This window comes from Mobula birostris, chromosome 5 (genome assembly GCF_030028105.1).
Source record: "Mobula birostris isolate sMobBir1 chromosome 5, sMobBir1.hap1, whole genome shotgun sequence".
In the NCBI taxonomy this organism is placed as follows: Eukaryota; Metazoa; Chordata; class Chondrichthyes; order Myliobatiformes; family Myliobatidae; genus Mobula; species Mobula birostris.
In genome coordinates this window covers 95,733,761-95,760,519 of record NC_092374.1, presented here as the reverse complement: position 1 = coordinate 95,760,519, position 26,759 = coordinate 95,733,761, and the positions used below count along the sequence as shown (strand labels likewise).

At 50.3% G+C, this 26,759-nt stretch overlaps 1 protein-coding gene across 2 annotated transcripts in view; it reads left to right on the top strand.

Annotated features, from left to right (window-relative positions):
- Positions 1 to 12,604, top strand: part of LOC140197894 (B-cell CLL/lymphoma 6 member B protein-like) — a 33,028-nt gene extending 20,424 nt beyond the window's left edge. For both annotated transcript variants that reach the window (XM_072258474.1, XM_072258473.1), the window contains exons 3-10: positions 228 to 407; positions 2,343 to 2,564; positions 3,103 to 3,720; positions 5,259 to 5,416; positions 8,140 to 8,310; positions 10,549 to 10,679; positions 11,309 to 11,446; positions 12,183 to 12,604. In XM_072258474.1, the coding sequence (XP_072114575.1) occupies positions 244 to 407; positions 2,343 to 2,564; positions 3,103 to 3,720; positions 5,259 to 5,416; positions 8,140 to 8,310; positions 10,549 to 10,679; positions 11,309 to 11,446; positions 12,183 to 12,308 (1,728 nt within the window). In that variant the 5' untranslated portion in view covers positions 228 to 243 and the 3' untranslated portion in view covers positions 12,309 to 12,604. The remainder of the gene's footprint in view (positions 1 to 227; positions 408 to 2,342; positions 2,565 to 3,102; positions 3,721 to 5,258; positions 5,417 to 8,139; positions 8,311 to 10,548; positions 10,680 to 11,308; positions 11,447 to 12,182) is intronic.
- Positions 12,605 to 26,759: the final 14,155 nt, after the last annotated feature.

Here is a 26,759-nt window from a genome sequence, read left to right as displayed (position 1 = left end):
TAATACTCTGAATTAGACCTCGCTGGTGTATTATACCGTCCTTGGAATGTATTAAGTCATGGATACAGTTGACCCATTTCACTGCACACATGCCAAACAAATCTACTCATTCTTTCCTTCTGCATCCAGATCATTCCATTCTTCTGCCTGTTTGGGAAGCGGTAGTGGGGTAGGGTTAAACTGTGCGTGGGCAGTTTTTCTGACGTGTTCTGCACCCCTACCCCCAGCCTTGCACAGGTAACGATGGGATCGGCGGCAGACAGCTACGTCAAGGAGTTTACGCGACATTCCACCGACATGATGCTCAACCTGAACGAGATGCGGAAGCGGGAAATCCTGACCGATGTCAAGGTTCTGGTGGAGGGCCAGGAGTTCAGGGCGCACAAGGCTGTGCTTGTGGCCTGCAGGTACGTGGAAAGTGCGCCGACATGAAATCTTTAATGACCCCCACCCTGCCTGAGACCGTGGCCCCTTTTGGATTTCTCTCTGTCACCCTGCCTTGAATACATTCAGTGATTGCTGTTGAGAACGCCAAAGATTGTCCCCTGAGAGAATTCCTCCACGTCTCTGTCTGTAACTACACCCCCTGAGTTCTAGATGCCCCAAGGGAGACATCCTCTCATACCATCTGCCCATTCCAATCCCCTTCAGAACACAGCTCGATTCACAAAACTCCAATAACTCTCTGCCCAGCAACCCAACCTTTCCTCGTGGACCAACCCTTTCACGCCAGGAATTGTTCAAGTGAACACAGTACAGGCCCTTCGGCCCACAATGTTGTGCCAACCTTTTAATCTACTCCAAGATCAATCTAACCCTTCCCTCCTGCATAGCCCTCCATTTTTCTATCATCAGTGTGTCAATCGAAGCATCTCTGAAATGTCCCTAATGTTTTTACCGCCATTCCTGGAAATGAATTTCACAGAGCCACTGCTGTGGTTTTAAAGAAAACCTCTGGTCCCTGTACTCTCCTTCAAATTTATGCCACCTCGTTTTAGCCATAACATGAAGCTTCTCTGCAGTACCTCCCATGCAGCTATATCTGACCTCGAATGTAAACCTGGCTACAGTCACACCGTATCAGACTGCCAGTGCTAAATAACCGGGTGTACCCTCAGTCATGGTGAAAGTAACCGCAAGTTTGTTTATTGTGATGCAGCGCCTGTAACATTGAATCAGTTTCACGGGTCTGGCGAGTGAGACAGAATACTAATCAATTACTTAAAGCAATAAAAATTTGCCCTGCAAAGCTGAATAGTCAACCAACTGGCTAAAGGTGCGAGCAGAGCATACCTGCCCAGCGGTTATGTCCAGCGCTTGCCGCAAGTCCCTTCCATGTGCCATTTTATGTCCGGGATGTTTGCAACTGGATGCCAGATGGATAACCAATGGGAAAAGTGGTTGCAGTTTCTAACCTAAACCAAGCACGACAGGCAGAATAAACCAGGCCCCCCCACAGGACAATGCCCTTCCGCCTATTCCAGCCACGACACCCGGCAACCCCTGATTTAACCCTGCCTCATCACAGGACAATTTACCACGACCAATTAACCCACCAACCGAGTATGTCTTTAATGCGGGTAGCATGCACTTGCACAGTTCACTAAGCCGAACCTGTACGTGACTGGAATGTGGGAGGATTCTGGAACACACAGAGGAACTTGCATAAACTCCTTGCAGGCAGCGTCAGGTTTGAACCGCAATCTTACAGCTGGGGCTGTAAAGCGTTATGCTAATTGCTAAGCTACCGTACTGTTCTGCCCTCCTGCATTTTGAGGGTGTTGCTCAGGATTTCCAGCGTTTGCAGAATCTTTTGTTTTCAGTAGTGGGAATTAGGCTGGCAGGGTGGAGATGCCTGTCTGTCAAAGGAGGTGTAAGGCGCTCCTTCCCTCCGCTAGCCATGGGAGCAGGCGGTAGAAGGTTGTACGAGCAGCTGGTGCACATCACAAGTCCTGGTTATACAGCAGGCAGACAGCCTCCGAAGAATATTGCTGATGGCTGGGGTCACCCATCTTGTAAAGTCACTGCCCAGGAGAAGATAATGGCAAGCTGTTTCTGTCGAAAACTTTGCCAGGAATAATCGTGGTCATGGGAAGACCATGATTGCCCTTGGCATATGACAAGTTACATAATGAGCGAATGAGCGTGGGAATAGCGTGGGTTGGGCTGAATAGACAGTTTTTCGCTTATTCCCCCCCCAGGAAATAATGTTGAATCAGGAGCATTGATAATCTCTTAAGGATGGGCCGAATGGACAGTTTTCCTCTTATTTCCCCTCCCCACCTGCGCCAGGAAGTAGTGTTGAATCAGGAACACTGACAGTCTCTCCCTTCTCTTCTCAGTGGCTTCTTCTATTCCATCTTTTCGGAGCAGACGAAGAGGCACGTCACCCTGCTGACCCTGCCCCGCGGGGTAACTGCGGGGGGCTTCCGCCTACTGCTCGACTTCATGTACACGTCCTGCCTGCCGCTGGATGTGGGGTCGGTGGCCGAGGTCCTCACCGCTGCCAGCTACCTGCAGATGGAGCACGTGGTCGAGACCTGCCGGAGTTTTGCCCACTTCAGGTAGGACCCCGATGCTTCCCAGCGTCACTTCGCCCCACCCCCCGGACTGGGCGCAACGGGCTTTGTTCCTTCGCACCCCCACCCCCATCCCCAGGCAGAGGCGAGGGGTTGGTGAGACCTGACCCACCCCCACACTCCCACCACGGCTCCCTTGCTGCCCCTGGATACCAGTCCCGCTGCTGGGGTGGGGACGAGGGAGGGATGCAGTGCAGAGGGGGAGATGCTGTCTGGGATGGTGGTGGGGCGTGAAGAGGGTGAGGGTGGGGGTATGCCGCATTGCCGGAGGGGGGGCTCGGTTGTGGGGTGGAGTCGGGGCAGTATCCAAAGAGGGCCGTGATCAGTAAGGGGGCAAGGGTAGCACTGTGGTGTGGTCTACAGTGTGACGCTAAATGGGGACGTGATCTGGAGTGCAGTGTTGAGCTGCAGGTGGGAGGCAGTGCTTCATTGAATCGAGTGCAGGACTTGGGGTGATGTAGTGCAGATTGACTGTGTTCTGACCAGTAACCGTTTTCCCCTCCCTCTCTCTACTCTTCTGCAGGGCCCCGTTCACTCACACGTTTCTCAAGTCGCTGGAGACTCCGCACGCAAGTCAGCCACTCCCCTTCCTGCCGCCAGGCTCCTTGTTCCCGGGCCGGCCCCTAGCCCCACCGCTGGGAGGCTGCGGCCTGCTGCCGGAGTCTGCCTTCCACTTCCCTGCCGGCTGCCAGGCCCCGCACAAGGCGGTGGTGGACAGTGGCGGGCGAAGTGCCTGGCTCAGCGCCTTCCAGGGGCCGGGGGCCGGGCTGGGTGCGCGGGGCGCTGCCCACAGGGCGGACGTCGGAAAGGCGGTGGCCTCGGGCGGGGAGAGCGGCAAGCCGTCTCCTCCGGTCCCCGACAGCCCGCAGCGCTCGGACTGCAGGCCCAACTCTCCCACGGAGTCCAAGAGCGCCGGGCTGGAACGCAGCCCGCCCCCGGGTGACCAGGCGCCCACCCCGGGGCCTCCGCCTGACCCCAAGGCCTGCAACTGGAAGAAGTACAAATTCATCGTGCTCAACTCACTAAACCAGGTTGGCAGGTCCCAGCCCCAGGCTCGGCCCGAGCCCCATGGCGACCGGAGCCCCAGCAGCCCCGAGGTGGAGGGCGAGGAAGAGGCGGCCCATGGTGAAGAAGTCAGCCGGTGAGTGAGGCGTGGGCGTTGGGTGTAGGGACGTGCTGCTGGGCACCCTGAGCTGGGTGGGGGGAAGTTTCTAACGCCAGCCGAGTGAACTGGGTACGAGGGCCAGGAGACCGTTCAATACTTCCATAATGTGGCAAGAACTTCCCTTCCCACACTCAGAGCGTGACCCTCAGGGTCTCGGTCCTTATCCCTGGACATGGGGGGGATGTCCTCCCTCGGCTCCTGGGAACTCTGGCCTGTCACTCATGGCCCTGCCCTTTGGGGGAGTGGAATCCCCTCTGCAGGAGGTCCCCGGCTTACGACAGGGTCCCGTTATTGAGAACTGTCCGTAGCCTGAGCAACAGGTAGAAACACTAGAGACTCTGATGGGTGCATGGATGAAAAAAAAAATGGAGGACTATGTGCTCGATCAGGTGGAGATAGGTCTCTACCAAAAGAGGTGTAAGGCACTCCTTCCATCCACTAGCCTGCAGGTCACCCTTGGGCAAGGTGTAGCACAGCCCCTGCCCCTGGGTCAGGGTTACCTGAATCCATGGGAGCAGATGCTGGATGGTCGTACGAGCAGCCAGTGCACATCACAAGTCCTGGTTATGTGACCACTGACACCAGGCAGACAATCTCTGAAGAGTACTGATAATGGCTGGGGTCACCCGTCTTGTAAAAACACTGCCCAGAGGAAGGCAATGGCAGACCACTTCTTAGAAAAAATTTGCCAAGAACAGTCACGGTCACTATGATCGCCCACATCATACGACACAGCACGTGATGAATGAAGTGTGAGGGAGGGGTTAGACTGATCGTAGAGCAGGTTAAAAGGACAACATGTGGTGGGCTGGGCTGGGCCGGCGGGGGGGGGGTTTGTGCTGTCATGTTCCGTGTAGCGGTCAGTGTAACGCTAATACATCACCAGTGAGGAGTTCGTATGTCCTCCCTCGACAGCGAAGGTTTTCTCCCTTGTCCCAAGACGTACAGGTTAGTGTTGACCTACGGGTTAGTATAAGTTGTATCATTGACGTACGGGTTAGTGTTGACCTACGGGTTAGTATAAGTTGTATCATTGTTGACGTACAGGTTAGTGTTGATAAGTTGTAGCCGTGCTACGTCAGCGCTAGAAGCATGTGACACTTGTGTACTGCCCCCAGCCCATCCTCCGAGGACTCTGCTAGCAACTGATTTCACTGTATGTTTTGATATAGGTGTAACAAATAAAACTTATTTAATGAAATATACCGAACTCTTGTTGGTAAGGTTGGGTGTTTAGGTACTGGGGTAGTTCCTGTACCAAACAATTCTTGTCACCTTGGGTCCAGGATCTCTGCTGCCTGATTGAGGCTGTTTGGCCCATCTAGACCATGTTAGCAGGAGTAACCTGTATCCTGCAGCTTGTCAATTCCTTTCCCCTCAGACCAGTACTGGTATCGGTGCCCTCCCCCACACAGACCTGGGGGAAGAGTCTAATCACTCTATGGTGGGTCGTTTACACAGCCCTTCTCCTTGGGTGTTGGGTCATCCTGGTTTTTGTCTTCGAACCTGCTCAGGTCTTCGTCGGACTCCCGGGAATCCCAGAGCCTGTCCGTCTGCTCGGTGTGTGAGCTGCAGTGTGAGCATGCCTCAGAGTTCTGTCACCGGATCCTGGACGAGCAACCCGGAGAGGAGGTCCCGGAGTGCCACTCGGAATTCTCTGACAGCGGATCAGGTGAGGATGTCGTGCGGTTGGCTGCTCCAGCTGCGTGCAGGAGTGTGCTTCTGAGGGTGTAGAGGCTGGGGTGGGGGGGGCGGGGGTGGTGAAGGACAGAAATCTGTCCTGTATCGGCTGTCCTGAGGGTGAGGTGCTAAACCAAGCCCCTAATACTCTTTCATCTGCACTTAGGGTATTGCATGCAATGCCGGTCACCCCATTTAGGGAAGGATTTGGAGTTATCTCCTCCAAGAGAACACAACCTTGTGGTCGGAAGGCTTGTGTGCCTCAGTGACCGGGAGAGCGATGTTGGCTGGAGTCAGGGCTTTGTGCTCTGGCTCTTGGTAGGGTCACCCGTGCTAAACAGGTCAAAGGGTAGAGGCCAGACTAAGAGTGGTCCACTGGTCCTCTAGGTTTGGGGGTTCAGCTCAGGGTTAACAACCCTGACTGGCGAAACAAAATTGTTATGGGAGCAGCAATAAAGAATCCTTCTACATCTGTGTAGGACGGTATTCCTGAGTCTCCACCCGGGACTTGCATGACTGACCGTGGGGGAAACTGAGAGGAAGCAGCTGACAAGGTGAAGGAAGCCCTGAACACCGATAGCGATGGAGGAGCTTCACTGCTGCCCTGAGTGCTGGCGGAGTAACGGGCAGTAACTAAGTTGGAGGAACGTGCACAAAATACTGGAGCCACTCAGCAGGCCAGGCAGCTTCTATGGAAGAGAGTAAACAGACGACGTTTCAGGCCGAGGCCCTTCGTTAGGACTGAGAGGGAAGGGAGGTGTGCCTGAATTGAAAAGGGAGACCAGAGGAGGGGTGTCAGCCGGAAACGTCGACTGTTTACTGTTTTTCAGAGATGCTGCCTGGCCTGCTGAGTTCCTCCAGCACTTTGTGTGTGTGTGGGTATTGCTGTGGATTTCCAGCTTCTGTAGATTTTCTCCTGTTCGTGAGTAGGTTGGGGTCCTTTGAAGAGACTCTCTAGGATGCTAACTGGGTTAGAGGGTATGAGCTTGTATAGGGAGAGTTTGGACAAACTTAGGTTATTTTCTCAAATGCTGAAGGGAGACCTGATCGAAATTTATATTTATTGAAAAAAAAATGAGAAGCCTTGATGGTGTGGGGAGTCTTTCTCCCCAAGGTAGAAATGTCAATACTGGAGTGCAAATGTTTAAGGTGGGACAGTGAATGTTCAAAAGAGAAGTTTTTAATATAGAGAGCGGTAGGTGCCCAGAAAGGCGGCTGGTGGGAGCAGATATAGTGACATTTAACAGGCCGTTAGCCACACAAATACACAGGGAGTGGAGAGATGCGGGTTATGTACAGGCAGAGGAGATTTAGTCGAATCCAGCACTGGGCCAAGCCCTTCCCGTGTTGGATTGTTCTCTTTGCTGCCCTCTTAGCTGTGGATAGTGTGGAAGACTGGCAAAGCACAGTGCGCGGTATAGATCAGCTGCACATACGGGGTGAGAAATGGCAGATGCAGTTTAACCCAGATAAACGTGAGGTGTTGTGCCTCGGTAGGGCAAATGCAAGGAGACCTCGTTAAGGGTAAGGTCCTGAAGTGTTGCTGAGTCACAGAGGTCTTGGAACCCGAGTTGGTAGCTCTTCGAAAGTGGTTGTGAGGTTGATGAGGTGTTTGAGAAGGCTTATGGAATTGCTTGTCTTTACCAGTCGAGGCATTGAGTTCAAAGGTCAGGAGGTTATGTTGCAACTTTGTCAAACTCTAGTTACGTCACCTCTGGAATATTCTACACACTTCTGGTCACTCCACAATAGGAAGGATGTTGAGGCTTTGAGAGGGTGCAGAAGAGGTTCACCAGGGTGCTTCCTGCTTTTGGAGGGCATGTGGAAGGGGATGTGAGGGGTAAGTTTTCATAGTGCAGTGGATGCCTGGAATGCGCTGCCTGGTATGATGGTAGAGGAAACTACGTTAGAGGCTTTTAAGAGAGGTTTGGATAGGCACACAGATGTAAGGAAGATGGAGGGATGTGGACATGGTGTAGGCAGGAGGAATTAGTGTTGGGTGTTTTAGCTGGTTTGGAACGACGTGTGCTGACTAGCCTGTCCCTGTGCTGTACTCCTATGTTCTGTGTGGAGGAGGGCAGGAATATCCCCCAAATCTGCAGAAAGGCCCCATGCTGGCTTTGCTGGCCACAGCTGAGGGCTCAATGCTTCCTGCAGAAGACTGGTGCACGTGGAGAGTAAGCAATTGCGTTGTAGGGTAAGGGAGGCTGTGCATCTGTGTGCAAGGTACTGTGCGCTGTCCTTCTCCCTGTGTTTCAGGAGGGATGTGAGTAAAAACAATATGGTGGTGGGTGCTTGGAATCCCTGCCGGGGAGGTGGTACAGGCAGGTACTTTAGGGATATTTAAGAAACTCTTAGATAGGCACGTGGATGATAGAGATTGGAGGGCTGTATGGGAAGGAAGGGTTAAATTAATCTTAACGTAGGCTAAAAGGTCAGCACAACATTGTGGGCTGAAGGGCCTGTACTGCATTCTACATAGATTTGTGGTAACGAGGGCTGAAAGGTTACTGGGACAGGCAAGACATGGGTGTCAGGATATAAAGCATGCTGATCTCAGGGAAAGGGTTGAGGGGTCAGAGGTGGCCTCCCCCCTGCCTCTGACGGGGAGGTGGGGCACGTTGGCAGGGACGTTTTCCAGGAGGGTGTGGGGCCGAACCACATGAGGTGGGTTTGGAATGTCTGCTAAGCGTCCCGCTGGGTTTCTGGTTGCAGAGAATGGCCTCTTCTCCTGCCGGGCCTGCCATCTGAAGCTGCCAGACGAGGAGTCACTGCAGCAGCACTTCCTGCACGTCCACAGCGACGACAAGCCCTACAAATGCGACATGTGCCACCATTCCTTTCGGTACAAGGGCAACCTGGCCAGTCACAAGACTATCCACACAGGTGAGCCTGTCTGCGTGGCGTGGCCTGGTGTCGTGTCAGGACAACCTTTTCCTCAGCTAAGCAAAAGAACTGGTCGTTGACTTCAGGAAGGCGAGTGTCCTGATGGTCTACATCAACAGAGTTAATACTGAAAGCTTCGAGTTCCTAGGGCTTGCGTAAACCACCTCCATCGTCAATCTAACCCTTCCCTTCATACATAAACCTCTGTTTTTCTTAGTTGATGTACCTGTTCGTGTCTTTTAAAAGTCTTTGTTGCATCAGCCTCCACACCACCGATAACAGTGCAGTCGATGCACTGACCCTCTCTAAGGAAAAAAACTGAGAACGCGAGGCATAGCAGAATTAGGCCATTCGACCCGTCAAGCCTGCTCTGCTATTTCATGGCCCATTATTTCCTTCTCAACTTCATTCTCCTGCCTTCTCCACATAACCTTTGCCACCCTGACTAATCAAGAACCAATCAACCTCTGCTTTAAATATACCCAATGAGTTCTCGGTGCCAATGAATTCCACAGACTCACCACCTTCTGGCGAAAGAGCTTCCATCTCATCTGTCTTCTGTCCTTCTATTCTGAAGCTGTGCCCTCCTGGACACTCTTGCTGTTGGAAATATCTTCTCCATGTCCACACTGTCTAGGCCTTTCGATATTTGAAATCTACCTCTGACACCTCCTAAGCCTTCCTCCATTCATGTCAACGGATGTCTTTGTTATTGGCCACCCCGGGAAGCATCATCAGTCTCCTGTCGTGGTCCATCTACTTGGGCATCGTAGCCACGAGAGCTCACCAACGCCTCTGCTTATTCATGAGGCAAAAGAAATGTAGCATGTCGCCATCGACCCTTATGAATTTTTATCAATGTACCATAGAAATCTTTCTGCTTGGATGCTTCATGGCTTGCTATGGCATGGACCTAACAGCGTAAAGCAGCCTCTCTTCTATAGGCTCTGTCTGCACTTCTCACTAGCTTAGTGAATCAGTGAACATAAACAGAGCCCCCACCCTCCCTGGACACCCCCTACTCCCCTCTCCCTCCGCCAGAAAGTATGTAACACCAGGATCAAGGACAGCGTCCATCCCATTGTTTATAAGACTAGCGAACACTCCCCTAGTATGATGAGATATATTCTTGACCTCACGAGTTCAAAGTAAACTTATTATCAGGGTGCAAGTATATCATATAGAACCCTGAAATTCATTTTCTTGTGGGTGTACTCAGTGAATCTATAGAATAATAACATAGAATCAGTGAAAGACCGCACCGACTTAGGCATTCATTCGATGTACTAAAGACGACAAACTGTGCAAATACAAAAAGAAAGAAATAATAATAATAAATAAATATTGAGAACATGGGATGCAGAGTCCTTGAAAGTGAGTCCATTCATTGTGGTAACATTTCAATGATGGGGCAAGTGAAGTTGAGTGAAACTATTCCCTTTTGGTTCAAGATCTTGATGGTTGAGGGGTAATTAACAGTTCCTGAACCTGGTGGTGTGAGTCCTGAGGCTCTTGTTCCTTCTCCCTGATGGTAGCAGTGAGGAGAGAGCATGACCTGGGTGGTGGGGGTCCCTGATAATGAATGCTGTTTTCCTGCGACAAACATCCTCAATGGTCAGGACGGCTTTACCCACGATGGACTGGGCCGTGTCCTCTACTTTTTGTAGGATTTTTTTGTTCCAGGGCATTGGTGTTTCCATACCAAGCTGTGATGCAGCCAAACAATATATTCCCCACTACACATCTATAGAAGTTAGTTAAAATTTTAGATATCATGCCGAGTCTTTGCTAACTTCTAACGAAGTTGAGGCGCTGCCATGCTTTCTTCATAATTTTACTTGCGTGCTGGGCCCAGGACAGGCCCTGTAAAATAATAACACTGAGGAATTTAAAGTTGCTGATCCTCTGGTGAGGACTGGCTCATGGACCTCGGGTTTCCTTCTCCTGCAGTCAACAATCAGTTCCTTGGTCTTGCTGATGTTGTGTAAGCGGTTGTAGCTATGATACTGTCTACCTGCACGGCACTTTCTCTCTAGCTGTTGCACTCGATTCTGCATTCTATTAATGTTCTAGCTCAATGCACTGTGTGATGATCCAATCTCTATGAACAACTTTTCACTGTGACAATTAGAAACCAATCCCAGTTCTGTGGTCTAGGGGGTGTGGGTGGGTTTCCTCACTTGCTGGGCACCAGATGCCTTCTCCTGTGGGTCACATTGCCCGGTCTCTCTCTGCCAGGAGAAAAGCCCTATCGCTGTAATGTCTGCGGAGCCCAGTTCAACCGGCCAGCCAACCTGAAGACCCACACCCGCATCCACTCTGGGGAGAAGCCATACAAGTGTGAGACGTGCGGGGCCAGGTTTGTGCAGGTGAGTGCCACCCTCTCCCCCATCTCGCCCTACAACCCCCATCTGTCCTCTCCCTCCCACCTCCTGTCCCTCTGCCCGCACCCCAGCACGGTCCGTCTCCTCTCTACTCTGCATCATCCCCTCTGTCTGAGGAAGTTCAGTACCTCACAGGGTGAGGCGGGCTATTGAGTTTTATGTTCTGGTCCTTGACTGGGGGGGGGGCCTGAACCCACCCTTGTGCTCAGAAATGGGGGAGAGACTGACACTCTGCGTTAGAGACATCCCTCTCTCCCTCCCTCCCGCTCCACATCTACCTCTGTCTCCACTCCCATCCTACGAGGCAACACGGCCATGTGCTCTCTGGCAAACCATCACTTGGTCCACTCAATCCACCCGATCCCTTCTGCACCCCCCCCCCCGCAACATCTGCCTGAGTCCGGTTCCCTTTGCAGCCGAGATCCCGTATCTCCATTGTTGTAAGGTGCCTGGGTACCTCTGTAACCCTCTGGACATCTGCCTCCGCTGGCATGCCCCTTGCATCTCTTGGTGCCTGGCTCAGCCCCTTCACCCCCCGTACCGCTCCTGTGACGTGCTGTGGGATTTTTCTCCAGCAGGATGTGCACGTTGACAGTCTTTCTGCCTTGCTTCAGGTTGCTCACCTTCGAGCTCACGTCCTGATCCACACCGGTGAGAAGCCGTATCCCTGTGAAACGTGCGGGACACGTTTCCGACATCTTCAGACACTGAAGAGCCACATCAGGATCCACACTGGAGAAAAGCCATATCATGTAAGGAATGGTGTGGAGGGAGTTTCACCCTGTGTCTGACCCCGGGAGAGTGTGATGGGATGGTGTGGAGGGAGATTCGCTCTGTGTCTGACCCTGGGAGTGTGTGATGGGACAGTGTGGAGGGAGATTCACTCTGTGTCTGACCCCGGGAGTGTGTGATGGGACAGTGTGGAGGGAGATTCACTCTGTGTCTGACCCCAGGAGTGTGTGATGGGATGGTGTGGAGGGAGATTCGCTCTGTGTCTGACCCTGGGAGTGTGTGATGGGACAGTGTGGAGGGAGATTCACTCTGTGTCTGACCCCGGGAGTGTGTGATGGGACAGTGTGGAGGGAGATTCACTCTGTGTCTGACCCCAGGAGTGTGTGATGGGATGGTGTGGAGGGAGATTCGCTCTGTGTCTGACCCTGGGAGTGTGTGATGGGACAGTGTGGAGGGAGATTCACTCTGTGTCTGACCCCGGGAGTGTGTGATGGGACTGTGTGGAGGGAGCTTCACTCTGTGTCTGACCCCGGGAGTGTGTGATGGGACAGTGTGGAGGGAGATTCACTCTGTGTCTGACCCCGGGAGTGTGTGAGGGGACAGTGTGGAGGGAGCTTCACTCTGTGTCTGACCCTGGCAGTGTGTGATGGGACGGTGTGGAGGGAGTTTCACTCTGTGTCTGACCCCAGGAGTGTGTGATGGGATGGTGAGGGAACTCCCCTCTGTTTCTGACTGCTGCCTCGCTTCCATTTCCAGTGTGAAAAATGCGACCTGCACTTCCGACACAAGAGCCAACTGCGCCTGCACCTGCGGCAGAAACACGGCGCTGTCACTAACACCAAAGTCCGTTACAAGGTGATCCCTGAGCTCCAGACCTGCTAGAGGAAGAGCTCGCTGAGGCACGCTGGCCGTCCCCTTCGCTGCTACGACCTGCGGAGGCAGCCTTACCTTCCCTCCAGCACGACCACCACTGACTGCCAGCAGAATTGACCTCTGGCGAGGGCCAGGGGTTCCGGGACGTGTTGGGGGGGAGTGTTTTGGGTGGAGTTTGCTGAAGGACGTTGTACAGAGTGGTGCTGGGGCTTTCGGGTTAGGTTGGGGAGAACGCTTACCTGCTATGTTAATAGGTGGGTGCTCAAGAAATGCTGCAGAGAGGGGGAGGGTTTGGGTTTGCAAAGGGGTGGGGGGTGTCCAAGGGCAAGGTCTGGAGAGGGAGGGAGGCGGGGCCAGTTCCTTGCCTATTTTGTGCACTGGGTTTAACCCTGCAGATGCCGTGACCACGGAAAGGTTACTGAGGGGGTGTGGAAGATGATGTTAAATGGCTCCTGTTGTGATGGGGACTGGTGATATGCAGTGGTTCATCTGAGGCTTATTGCTCTGATGTTCACCCTGCTGATTAGGAAACGGTCATGCGTGATGACTCATTCCCCCCGCCCAGCCCGTCGGGGGGGGGGGGCTGGTTTTCCCCTCGACTCCCTGTCCGCAACCGTTTGCTGTGCATGGAGGCATCCCCTCCCTGGCGTTCGTCCCCAGCTGAGCTGTTAAATCAGTTATTTGCTGCCCTTTGGGCGTAAACACTCACACAGGAGACGTTCGGGCGAAGAAGTTGTTCCTCCCCCACCGCCCCGCCAAATCCTCTCCTCGCCCACTGACACGGCGGATGTGTAGCCCGAAGGCTCAACTTGCCTGCCGCAGTGCAACACCCGTACAGGGACTTCAGGTGGAGGATGATCAGTATCAATCCCAGCTCGTTTGAGAGAGGTGGCCAAATCTCAGCAGGGCGGGTGAGATGCGGAGGGGGAGATTTGCTCTTGGGACTGAGAAAGAGATTTGTTTTTCTCCCCATGACTGCTCTGGTTTCTTCCCACGGGTTGGGGTCAGTGACCTGACCCCCCCGCCCCCGCACACCCTGGGATTGTGTTGGTCGTTGATGCAAAGGAGGCATTTCACTGTAAACAGGTGATAAATAAATGAATCTGAATCCGAGCTCCTCCGGCCTGTCTCCCCTTCATTGCCATCCTAGTCCACTCTCCGTGTGAGAGTTGACAGGGCCCCGATCCCCCTTCCCACGAGGCTCACCCATTTCCTTCCCTCTCTGGGTGATGCCAGTCCTCTCGGCCTCCACCGACGTGTGCAACTTCCCCCTCCTCCAAGTGCTTTGAGATTTGAGACATGAAATGCCAACTTTGCTGCTTCTCTTGCCCCCATGTGCTGCCCAGTCCTCTGTTTCAGATTTCCCACATCTACACTTTCTGTGATATCCCCCCCCCAATATCGGGAGAAGCCAAAGAAATCTGGGAGGGGGCCATTAAAGCGGGTGTTCCTTGCTGCCAGCTGAGATTTGCTGGCCAAATCGAGGTCCCAGGAGGACACTGTCCGCTGTACCGAACGGAGAAGCTACAGCGGGAACTGTAGGCTGAGAGCGGAGGGCAAGGAGGGGCTGAGGGGGCTGCAGTGAGCACGGGTTTCCGTTCGGGGATCTGAGCTGTGACTTCTGAGTGTCCATCGGCTCCTGTCTCCCTGTTCCGTCACCGGAGAGCTCATTTCCAACTGCTTCAGTGCTGTAGGACTGGTACATTGGCAAAGCCAACACCATGAGGCAAGTTTACTGAACTGTTACAGAAAACCAAACCTGATCCTATTTTGTTTCTGTGGACCCCCCCCCCCCCCCACTCCTCTGGGAGCTTTGAGGGAGTGACGCCCCCCCCCCCGGATACAGGAGTGGGTAGTTGCCGCGGAGTCCCTCGGGGCTGTGCGGGGAGAGCTGGATCTCTCCTCTGGACGCGGCTTCACACGGGCACGCTATGCTGGTGCTGGACTGTGTAACCACGTTGGTGGTTAAGGCAGACGACACATTTCGCTGTATGTTTGGACGTACATGTGATTAATAAATCTGAATCTAATACCAGCACCATTCTGGGGAGGGGTCGGGGATGGGCTAGGCGCAGACAGCTCCACTTACACGTACCGGGTAACATGGAATCCTAGTGCCTCATGTAACCCGTTACAGCGCAGGCGACCCTGGTTCGATTCCTGCTGCTGTCTGTACTTTCTCCCCATGACTGCTCTGGTTTCTTCCCACGGGTTGGGGTCAGTGACCTGACCCCCCCGCCCCCGCACACCCTGGGAATGTGTTGGTCGTTGATGCAAAGGAGGCATTTCACTGTAAACAGGTGATAAATAAATGAATCTGAATCCGAGCTTCTCCGGCCTGTCTCCCCCTCATTGCCATCCTAGTCCACTCTCCGTGTGAGAGTTGACAGGGCCCTGATCCCCCTTCCCACGAGGCTCACCCATTTCCCCCCCTCTCTGGGTGATGCCTGTCCTCTCGGCCTCCCCCTCCTCCAAGTGCTTTGAGATTTGAGCTTTCTCTGAATAATTTGAGTTGCTTCTATCCATTGTGAAGGGAATCTCTGAATTTATCTTTTGGCTTTAAGCAATTTGCTACACTGTTTTGCTGAGCAAAAAAATCAAAGGATCTTTGAAAATAAACATATAATTTTTTTTACAAAAACAAGAAATGACTGATTGTTTCTCCGGCGTTCGCGATGGCCCCGACTTCCAGTCGGTATGCTTTGAAGTTTGATCTTCAAGACGTGGGGTTCGGGAATGTTCCACCTCTGTCTCTGTCTCACTGGCATGTTCCCCCAGTTACTACTCCCACCCAGTTGTCTGCACACATCCGGTAGGGAGAAGATGGGGGAGGTGCCGGGAGGGGTGGGGGGTGATGGCAAAATGCTCGGAGCAGCTGCTCCACTCTGCTGAAGACCAGAGTTTGATTGGTTTGGCGGGGGTGGGGAGGGATCTCCTCTGTTTCAAGAGCCTGATGGTTGAGGGGTGATAACTGTTCCCGAACCTGCTGGTGTGAATCATGAAGCCCCAGCATTTCCAGCAGCAAGAAGAGGCGTGACCTGGGTGTTGGGGCTGCTGTTGATTAGTGCAGCTTTCCTGCAACAACTCTTCCTGTACATGTACTCAGCTGGTGGGAGGTCGCTCCCTGTGACAACCTGGCCCATATCCAGTACTTTCTGTAGGGGTTTACATACCAGTCAAAAAAACACTCCACTAGACATCTATAAAAGTTTGTCAAAGCTTCAGATGTCATGTTGAATCTAAGCCAACCTCAAAGAAATTAGAGGCACTGCCATGCTTTCTTTGTAATTGCACTTGTGTGCTGGTCACCGGATGGGGCCCGATATTGTGATAACACCGAGGAATTTAAAGTTGCGAACACTCTCCACCTCTGACCCCCGGGCGAGCCCGGCTCGTGGACCTCCAGGTTCCTTCTCTCGGAGTCGATGCACAGCTCATTGATCTTGTTGACATTAAGTCAGAGTTTGTTGTTGTGGAACCACTCTGCCAGATTTTCAATCTCGCTCCTGTAACAAGATTCGGCACCACCTTTGATTGGGGCGATGACAGCGGCAATATCAGCAAACTGAAATTCGGCAGTAGAGCTGTGCTCAGCCACATGGTGATGAGTGTGTGTGTGTGTGTGTGTGTGAGAGAGAGAGAGAGAGAGAGAGAGAAATGGTCTGAATGAGGCAGAGGTGGAAACAGTCTGTGTGTGAGAGAGAATTAGTGTGTATGAGAGAGATAGAAATGTGTGTGTGAGGAAGAAATATGTGTGAGAGACTGGGTGTGAGAGTGAGGAAGAAATGGGGTGTTTGAGGGAGAGAGAAATGGTGTGAGTGAGACAGCAGACGAGATAGTGTGTGTGAGCGGGGAAGAAATATGGTGTGATATCTCTCTTTCACCCCATTTTTCCTCTATCACACACCGTTTCCTCCTCTCCTTCTCACACACCCTCTCTCTGCCTCTCTCACACCCTATTTCTTCTGCTCTCTCATTCTCTCTCCCATTTCATTTTCTCTTTCACTCAATCACCCTGTTTCTTTCTCCCCCTCTCACTCTATTTCTTCCTCTCTCACACACTCTATCTCTTAACCATATAACAATTACAGCATGGAAACAGGCCATCTCGGCCCTTCTAGTCCGTGCTGAACTCTTACTCTCACCTCGTCCCACCAACCTGCACTCAGCCCATAACCTTCCATCCCTTTCCTGTCCATATAGCTATCCAATTTAACTTTAAATTTAATCTTCCACTCTCTCTCACACACATTATTTCTTCCTCACACACACACTATTTCTCTCTCACACACAGAAAAGTAGTGTGTTTGTGTGTCAGAGAGAGAGAAATGGTGTTCGTATCACAGAGGGAAATTGTGTGTCAGAGATAGAAATAGTTGAGTGAGAGAGAGAGTGTGCTTGTTTGTGTGAGGCGCGTACTCAATGGAGTAGAAATGAGCACTTGCATTGGCTCCCATTATCCGGACTTCATCGTTGACTGTGTGGGAAGTTCCATGTTCCTAGTCTCCCTGGTAATGCTCCCCAAAGTGATCTATAAAAGATATTGATAGAAAGTTTGATTCCAGAGATGGGAAAGAGGGGAGGGAGTGAAGGATGGACCAACTGAACTTCAGGACAGGGTGGGCTGGAGACAAAATTTGATGCAACTGACGAGCTCAGCATGGGTGCATGAAGCAGCAGCAGTGCAGTTGTCCACACGGTGGAGGTGGCTTTCCACCCCGTCATCTCTAAGAATGCTGTTCCTTTCCCTCCGTTCCTTTGTCTCTGCCACATCTGACCCCAGGATGAGGCTTTCCTTTGCAGCATATCAGAGATGCCTTGCTTCTCAATAGAAGGGGTTTTTCCCTTCCTCCACCATTGATGCTGCTAATACCACCAGCTGCTCCATTTTCCAGAAACCTGTTCTCACCCCATCTTCCTGCCATCTTGGCAGTAATAGAATTCCTCCTGTACTCACCTACCACTCTGAGCTTCCACATTCAAACATAATAGTCTGGAACTTCCACCATCTTTCACAGGATCTTACCACTCTCTGTATTGCTCCTTCCATGATACCCTTATCTGTTCCTCCATCCCCTCTAATCTCCCTTCTGGCACATATCCCTGAAAGTGACAGAAATGTTATAGCTGCCCTTCACCTCCTCCCTCACCTCCATTCAGGGCCCCAAACAGACCTTCCAAGTGAGGCAAAGCTTCACCTGAGAGTCTGCTGGCGTCGTCTATTGTGTCCGGTGCTCCCAATGTGCCTTCAAAGTTCAAAGTAAGATTTATTATCAGAGTACAAATGATGCTGAGATTCTGTTTCTGTGGGATACTTAGAACAGTAACTGTGAAAATAAGGAACTGTGCAAATGCAACTTTGCAAATAAATTGCAACATTGCTGAGTCTGGACGTAAATTGGGGTCTGCTTTTTCAAGCACCTCCACTCAATCTACAAATAGCTGAATTTCCCAGTGACAAACCATTTTAATTCCTATCCCCATTCCCATTCATGGCCCCCTTTCCTGCCACGATGAAGTCATTCTCAGTGTGGAAGGAGCAAAACTTCATATTCTGTGTAGTTAACCTCCAACCTCCTCTTCTTTTCTCAACTCTAGCCATTTACCTCTTCTCCTCTCCTGCCTATCACCTCCTCATGGTGCCCTTCCTTCTTCCCTTTCTCCCAGGGTTCACTCTCCTCTCCTCTGATTCCTTCTTCTCCAGCCCTTTGCCTTTTCTGCTTATCACATCCCAGCTTCTTACTTCACCCCCCCCGTTGTATATTTAATAATTCAAGAGTATTGTAAATGTTTGATTAAGCATCCTTTGTTGTTTATATAATGCATTGGGGGTTTATGTAAAAGTATGTAAATGGCATAAGTTATTATGCCATCACATCATACGTGCACATTTTGCTTAAATTTAAAAGCCAAGTTAGATTCCTATTCCTAGTCCCATGTATTTCTTTTAATTAGTTTAATGTTTTGGAGTTAGAAAACGTAAGTGGTGATGAAGTTTTAAATGAACCCAAGACAACTACCTACTTGTTGAAGCACAGCGAGATGTTCGAGTTACAAAAAAGTGCAGCAAGGAACTTGAGTGAAAAAAAACTATACACAATTATTTTTCTTTGGTGCAGCATGTTTTCTTTGAAAAAGGAAAGACTATCAAATTACAAAAAAAAGGCAGAAGATGGAAGAATTCATGGGTTCATAAACAGTGAGTACCGGGTGATAATAATCATAAAAGAAAAAGAGCAGAAATGGCTGGCTACATCAGAAAGATTGACACATTCGATTACACAACAGATAACTGGATATTGTATACTGAACAGATTGAGTAGTATTTTAAAGTAAATGGAATAGCCAATTTTGCTGAGTACATTGGATATATTAAAGGCATAAAGTTCATTTGGAAGTGTAACTGCTCTAACCAAGCCAGCTGAAATGAGTTTTGCTGGTATTGTGAAAGTAATGCAGGAACCAAAGCCATTGTTGATTGCAGAATGCTTTAGGTTTCATAAGTACAAACATTTAGATTCAAAAGGAAGACAGTCCATTTCAGATTGTGTGTCTGAATTGAAGAGATTACCTAAACATTGTCAGTACCTTTATGGGCTTTATGATGCACTGAGAGATTCTTTACTTTGCGGAATCTTACAAGAATCTTTCAAAAATGGCTCCTAACTGAAACACAACTTACATTCAAAAGAGCAGTTGAAAAGTTGTATAATTGGAAACAACCACCAGAGATGCAATTGAGTTGCAGTCAGGAGTGGAAGTGAGCGTGAACAAAATTGCAGTGCCTAAGCGGAAACCCGCCTGACTGAACAAATTGTGTTACCGTGGTGACAGGGGCTCGCATACTCCAGGCCATGTCGGGCAGACAAAAATAAATGGACTGCACAGAGAAGAGAAAAAAAAAGTCAAGTTGCAGATTCAAAAAGAGCACTAACCTGCATGCTGTTGATGAAAAATCTGACAATGATCAGAGTGGTGAAAGACTGTGTCACCTTGAGATTTACAATGCGAAAACTAACAATAGACAAACAATATGGCTTACACCAGAAATGACCAGGATATTAATTAGATTAGATTAGATTCAACTTTATTGTCATTGGGCTGAGTACAGATACAAAGCCAATGAAATGCATTTAGCATCTGACCAGAAATGCAAAGAATAGTGTTATTTACAAACTAACTGTGAATAAAAAGTAAGTGCTACAGCACACAAATATAAAAGTACTGAGAAGGTACAATATGGGTGCAATACTGCTTAGCGCTGTGATGTGAGGTTCAGCAGGGTCACAGCCTCAGGGAAGAAGCTCTTCCTGTGCCTGCTGGTGCAGGAGCGGAGGCTCCTGTAGCGCCTACTGGAAATAGAATAGAAGGACTAGCTCGGCTGTTTCAGTCATTCCACAAAATGAGTTTGAACTGCATTTCAAACATACTAAACTGAAGTCTACAGGCATCCACTTAAATACTTATACTGGTGTACTCCTATGGGAATGACATTCATAAGAGTGAAATGCAACAATCAACAAACCATATGAGGCTTGTATGTGGTAAGAACAGGAGGGTCAGCATTGTGTGGCCATGATTGGCTGAGACAACTACAACTTGATTGGAGAGCCATCCACATTTGCATACCACATCCCCTGCAACAGGATCACCTAAAAGCGAATTAAGAAAGGTACTGGATGATGCCACAACAGCGTCCAAGGATGACATTGGAAAACTCAGACATATCAAGGGTAAAATTTTGTTAAATGAAAATGCCACACCCAAGATTTGCAAAGCCCATCCAATTCCCTGTACCATCTGTGACAAAGCTACCAGTGAGCTGGATCGCAAGGAGGCTGAAGGAATTCTTTCCAAGGTTGAGTAGAGCCCATGGGCATTGCCAGTAGTTCCAGTAGCTAAGAAGAATGTGTCTGTCAAGTTCTCTGGTGATTTTAAGGTCACCATTCTCCCAGTAATGAAAGTAGATCAATACCCTCTGCTCAGGATAGAGGTATCTTTGCAAACCTTTCTGGAGGAAAGCACTTCAGCAAAGTAGACTTAGCTGAGACTTACCTCAGATGGCGAGGTGATGGAAGAAGTGCAAAGTGTTTCTCACCATGAACACTCACAATGTGTTTTATAACTGTAATGGGTTTATTCTTGGAGCAGAATATGGACCAGGTGTTGCAAGACTGGCCAGGCACTCAGTGTTACCTGGATAACATCATTGTTACCGGTAGGTATGATGAGAAACATCTCCAAAATCTCCAAATAGTGTTAAGAAGATTAGAATATGTGACAAATGTGATTTCTTTAAACCAAGCATCACTTACTATGGTCACACCATTGACACACAAGTATTACACAAGTGTGCTGAGAAAATTCAGGCAGTGGTGGAAGCACTGTTTGAGATACCAACACGCCCAGAACAAAGATGTCCAGATCTGTCAGAAATACCTCTCGCAGTCCCAGAGTCAACTCCTACAACCAGCACGGAGGGGACTCCAGAACCTGAGATTGTTTCACAGCTATGAGTCTCACCTGTCAAGCAGACTGACCCCCATATCAGGAAAGACATTATTCCACAAGATTAATCTTTAGGTCCGAATGAGACAATTTAAAATTTACCAGGATGATGATATAGCAGGGAGGAGTGTTGCAAATGTAATATTTCAGTATTATTTCGGTAATAATGTAGATATGTTTAAGTATTCTTTGTTTACATAATGCATTGCTGGTTTTATGTAAAAGTATGTAAAAGTATGTAAATGGCATACGTCATTATGTTGCCACGTCGTACATTCTGTGCCTCGCTTAAAGTAAAAAACAGTTAGACTTACATTCCTGGTCCTGTGTTTTTCTTTTAATTGGTTTAATGTTTTGGAGTTACTAAACATACCACCCCTCCCCTACTCACATGAATTCATCTATCACCTTCTAGCTTATTCCCCTTTCCTTCTCCCGAACCTTGGTCTGGCACTTTCCTCCTTCCTTTTCAGTTGCGATGAAGAGTCTAGGCCTGAAACATCAACTGTCTATTAATTTCCATAGATGTTGCCTAATCTGCTGAGTTCCACCAGCATTTCTGGCCTCTGCAGAACCCCTCGTGTTTGTAGTGCATGTTTCTGTTTGTGCATGTGACCAAGAGAAACAGGCAGAAAGTGTGTGTGAGAGAGACAGATGTTGTGTAGAATGTGAGTGTGTGTGTGAGAGAGAGAGAAACAGGCAGAAAGTGTGTGAGAGAGAAAGAGTGTATAGAATGTGAGTGTGTGTGAGAGAGAGAGAGGCTTTGGGCTTGGATGTGGATAACTGAGGAGTGTGATATGTGTATGTGAGAGAGACAAAAAGTGTGTGTGCCTCTGTGTGCATGTATGATTGTGTGTATGTCTCTGCGTGAGTGTGTGTGATTGTGTGTATCTGTGTGTGTGATCGTGTGTATGTCTCTGAGTGTGTGTGTGACGTGTGTGATTTTGTGTATGCGCGTGTGTGATTGTGTTTATAGAACCATAGAAACTACAGCACAGAAACAGGCCTTTTGGCCCTTCTTGGCTGTGCCAAACCATTTTCTGCCTAGTCCCACTGACCTGCACATGGATCATATCCCTCCATACACCTCCCATCCATGTATCTGTCCAATTTATTCTTAAATGTTAAAAAAGAACCCGCATTTACCACCTCGTCTGGCAGCTCATTCCATACTCCCACCACTCTCTGTGTGAAGAAGCCCCCCCCTAATGTTCCCTTTAAACTTTTCCCCCCTCACCCTTAACCCATGTCCTCTGCTTTTTGTTTCTCCCCTTGCCTCAGTGGAAAAAGCCTGCTTGCATTCACTCTATCTATACCCATCATAATTTTATATACCTCTATCAAATCTCCCCTCATTCTTCTACACTCCAGGGAATAAAGTCCTAACCTATTCAACCTTTCTCTGTAACTGAGTTTCTCAAGTCCCGGCAACATCCTTGTAAACCTTCTCTGCACTCTTTCAACCTTATTTATATCCTTCCTGTAATTTGGTGACCAAAACTGAACACAATGCTCCAGATTCGGCCTCACCAATGCCTTATACAACCTCATCATAACATTCCAGCTCTTATACTCAATACTTCGATTAATAAAGGCCAATGTACCAAAAGCTCTCTTTACGACCCTATCTACCTGTGACGACACTTTTAGGGAATTTTGTATCTGTATTCCCAGAGCCCTCTGTTCCACTGCACTCCTCAGTGCCTTACCATTAACCCTGTATGTTCTACGTTGGTTTGTCCTTCCAACGTACAATACCTCACACTTGTCAGTATTAAACTCCATCTGCCATTTTTCCAGCTGGCCCTCTGCAGGCTCTGAACACCTTCCTCACTGTCTACTACACCTCCAATCTTTGTATGTCTGTGTGTATGCATGATCATGTGTGTCTCTGTGTGAGTGTCTGTGTGATTGTGTGTATGTCTCTGTGTGTGTGCATGTGATTGTGTGTATGTCTCTGTGTGAGTGTGTGTGTGTGTGTGTGTGTGCCTGAGGAAAGTTCACCCCATCCACAGTGGGAAGGGTTGCATTGCAAAAGGGTCACCCAATGGGAGGGATTGCCCTGAGGGAGGGTCACACTGTGGGAGAGGTTTCACTGAAGTTATGTCTCACTGTGGGACAGGTGATACCGAGGGAGGGTCACACTGTGGGATGGATGGTACTAAGGGAGAGTCACACTGAGGTTGGGGTGGTACTGAGGGAGAGTCACACTGTGGGTGGGGTGGTACCGAGGGAGGGTCACACGGTGGGAGGGGCGGTACTGAGAGAGGGTCCCACTGTGGGAGGGGTGGTACCGAGGAAGAGTTACGCCGGGTGAGGGCATGCTGTGGGAACGTCATAGTCAACAAACCTTTCATCCCTGGGGTCATCGAGCATGGAGCAAACCCTACAGCCCATGGAGTCTATTCTGACCCTCAAGCATTATTTCATTTCATTCTCTGCACATTCTCATCCCTCCACCCCCCCCCCCCAGGTTCTAACCCTCACCCCTCACCCACACCCACACTCACACATTAAGGAAGAATTCGTAGTGACTCTTTAATCAGCAAGCTGCTCATGATTGTGGTGTGGGAGGAGAGGAGAGCCGAGGGCCTGGGGGAAACCTGCGAGCTCACAGGGAGGAGGTGCAGATTCCACATAGAGAGCGCCGGAGCTGGGGATTGAACCCGGGTCTGACACAGTGTTTCTACCTGCCTTGACGCTGGGGCAGGACTCACTCAGAGCTCAGAACACTGCGGTCCAGACTAACATTGTGCCAAGGCACAGACACTCAGTGACCGCAGGGTCCAACTTGCCTTGAAGCTGCACTGAGGGAAAGTTTAAAGCAGACGTCCTGGGGGCTGTTTTTGATCACCAGTAGCTGTGAAAATGCTAGATTTTTCTGCCTGTGTACCCTCTCCTGTGTATATACATTATTTGTGGGGTGTATGAGGAGTCAGGGAGGGGTAGCACCTCTGGTGGGGGAACATGTCGCGTCCTTTTCAGGACGGTTTGTACACCTTTGGTCCCCACCTGGCACTCAGCTCTCACCTGTGGCTCCCCGTAACTGTTTGCATGTGACAGCGGCCACACCCCGGGCAACGGCTTCGACAAGCCGGCTAAACCAGGTGAGGGTAGCTGACGGGTCTCAAACCCTCGGTGAGATAGGGAGTTGTCTATCCCAGCATGTGAAGACAGACTCTGGCGGATTGAGCGGACGAGACCAATGGAAGGTCCAACAGTCAAGAAGGCGGTCTCTGCAAGCATCGTGGAACGTGTAGAGCAGGACAAGACACAGAAGACGTCCCGGTCATCCACTGCGCCTAGTCCCATCTCCAGCCGTCTAGACTCTGTCTTGCCACTGGACCCAGATGGGAATTGGGAAGAGAGAGTGAGGCTGACGCTGCGTAACTCTCCCTCACTTAAATCCAAATCTAGCGCTAGACTCGACACCATCAAATGGTGTGGAGGTCCTCATCGAAGTCGACGATGGACGAGCAACATACGTTACTTGTGCTGGTTGGACGTGTCTGTCTGTGACTGCATGTCCAGTGATGGGGGCCTTAATGATGGACGCTGCCTTTTTGAGGCATCGCTCCTTGAAGATGTCCTGGATGCTGGGGAGGTTAGTGCTCAAGATGGAGCTGACTACTGACTAATGGACATGTCATTGCCCCTCTATTAACAGCCAGTCCCACGTCCTCTGACAGGAAAAGCCAGTGAAAATCGAGCAGCTCGCGTGCTCAGCCTGACTGTTGCTGCAGGACAAAGGGAACAGAAACAGCTGTACTTCCTGTGTTTTGAGCTTCCTGGCCTGAGTCCAACTTCCACACCACCCTCAACTTCCCAAACGTTGGGCCATCCTGTTCCAAAGTCGCAGCAAGGAGCTCGACCCCAGGGCTCGGGACAAGGCGACGGGTGTGCGGGCCATACTGTTCGAGTCAATACGTGGTCCACTGAGCTAGATTGAGTTCAAGCAATCACAATGCAGAATAAAGTGTAAACTTTGCAGTGGGCGTGCACAATAAAGCACAGGATCATAGACTGTGAGGTCGAGAGGTCTGTTCGAGAGTCTGATGACAGTGGGATAGAAGCTGCCATTCAGCCTGGTGGTGTGTGCTTTCTGGCTTTTGTATTTTTTGCCTGATGGGAGAGGGGAGAAGAGAGAAGAGAGAAGGCCCAGAATGGGTGAGGAGTTACCAGGAGAGAAGGTCTGTGGTGAGTGAGGAGTTACCAGGGGAGAAGGTCTGGGGTGAGTGAGGAGTTACCACGGGAGAAGGTCTGGGCTGGGTGAGGAGTTACCAGGAGAGAAGGTCTGGGGTGGGGACGTTACCAGGAGATGGTGGGTGAGAATGTTACCAGGAGAGGGTGGACAAAGCTAGGTTGTTTTCTTTGGAGCACTGATGACCAAGGAGTTTATTACATGATTTGTCAATTAGATAGAGTAGATGGTCGATCTTGCTCCTAAGGTAGAAATGTCAGATAACAGAGGGCATAGGGTGAGGGTGATTCCTTAAGCTTGTTTTATATTCAGGGGTGCTAGTGGCGACAAGCTCTCACTACCTATTAAATGCTCCCAATGGTCTGTGTTTCAAATTGCCTCTGACAACCACCTTCAGCTCCTGGCCTTCACGTGTGGCATAGCTACTAAGCCCAGCGGAACCATTTCTGAGAGAAGGGTCAAAGGTGGGTTACTGGCATGTTAAAACCCATTGCTTTGGGTAGAGGGGGTGGGTCAACCATGGTTGGCAGCTCATCATGAATGTCAGCGATGCTTCACTACCAGACGAGCTCAATACCTCCTATGCCCACATTGAAATCTGCAGCTGTGAGGATCCCAGCTACACCCAGTGACCCTGTGATCTCTGTCTCAGAGGCCAATGCCAGGATCTCTTTCAGGGGGGAGACCCGAGGATCCCTGCAGCACCCAGTGACCCTGTGATCTCTGTCTCAGAGGCCAATGCCAGGATCTCTTTCAGGGGGGAGACCCGAGGATCCCTGCAGCACCCAGTGACCCTGTGATCTCTGTCTCAGAGGCCAATGCCAGGATCTCTTTCAGGGGGGAGACCCGAGGGTCCCTGCAGCACCCAGTGACCCTGTGATCTCTGTCTCAGAGGCCAATGCCAGGATCTCTTTCGGGGGGAGACCCGAGGATCCCTGCAGCACCCAGTGACCCTGTGATCTCTGTCTCAGAGGTCAATGCCAGGATCTCTTTCAGGGGGGAGACCCGAGGGTCCCTGCAGCACCCAGTGACCCTGTGATCTCTGTCTCAGAGGCCAATGCCAGGATCTCTTTCGGGGGGAGACCCGAGGATCCCTGCAGCACCCAGTGACCCTGTGATCTCTATCTCAGAGGTCAATGCCAGGTTCTCTTTCAGGGGGGAGGCCCTCACTAGGCAACAGGCCCCGATGCAGTACCTGGTAAGGCTCTGAACACTTGCGGCAACCAACTGGTGGGTGTATTTAAAGACATCTTCAACCTTTCACTGCTATGGTCAGAAGCCCTCACCTGCTTTAAAATGGCAACAGTTATACCAGTGCTCAAGAAGACTTAACAACAATTGCCCAGTAGCACTCACATTACGGTGATGAAATGCTTCGAGAGGTTGTTTATGGCCAGACACAACTCCTGCTTCAGCAAGGACCTGGACCCACTGCAATTTGCCTATCACCACAATAGGTCAACGGCAGACACAATCTCAATGGCTCTCCACATGGCTTTAGTGAGATATGCCAACTAGTGGAGGGGTGTTGCAGCAACAACCTGGCACTCAACGTCAGTAAGATGAAAGAGCTGATTGTGGACTTCAGGAAGGGTAAGATGAAGGAACACACACCAATCCTCATAGAGGGATCAAAAGTGGAGAGAGTGAGCAATTTCAAGTTCCTGGGTGTCAAGATCTCTGAGGATCTAACTTGGTTCCAACATATCGATGCAGCTATAAAGAAGGCAAGACAACAGCTATACAGTATT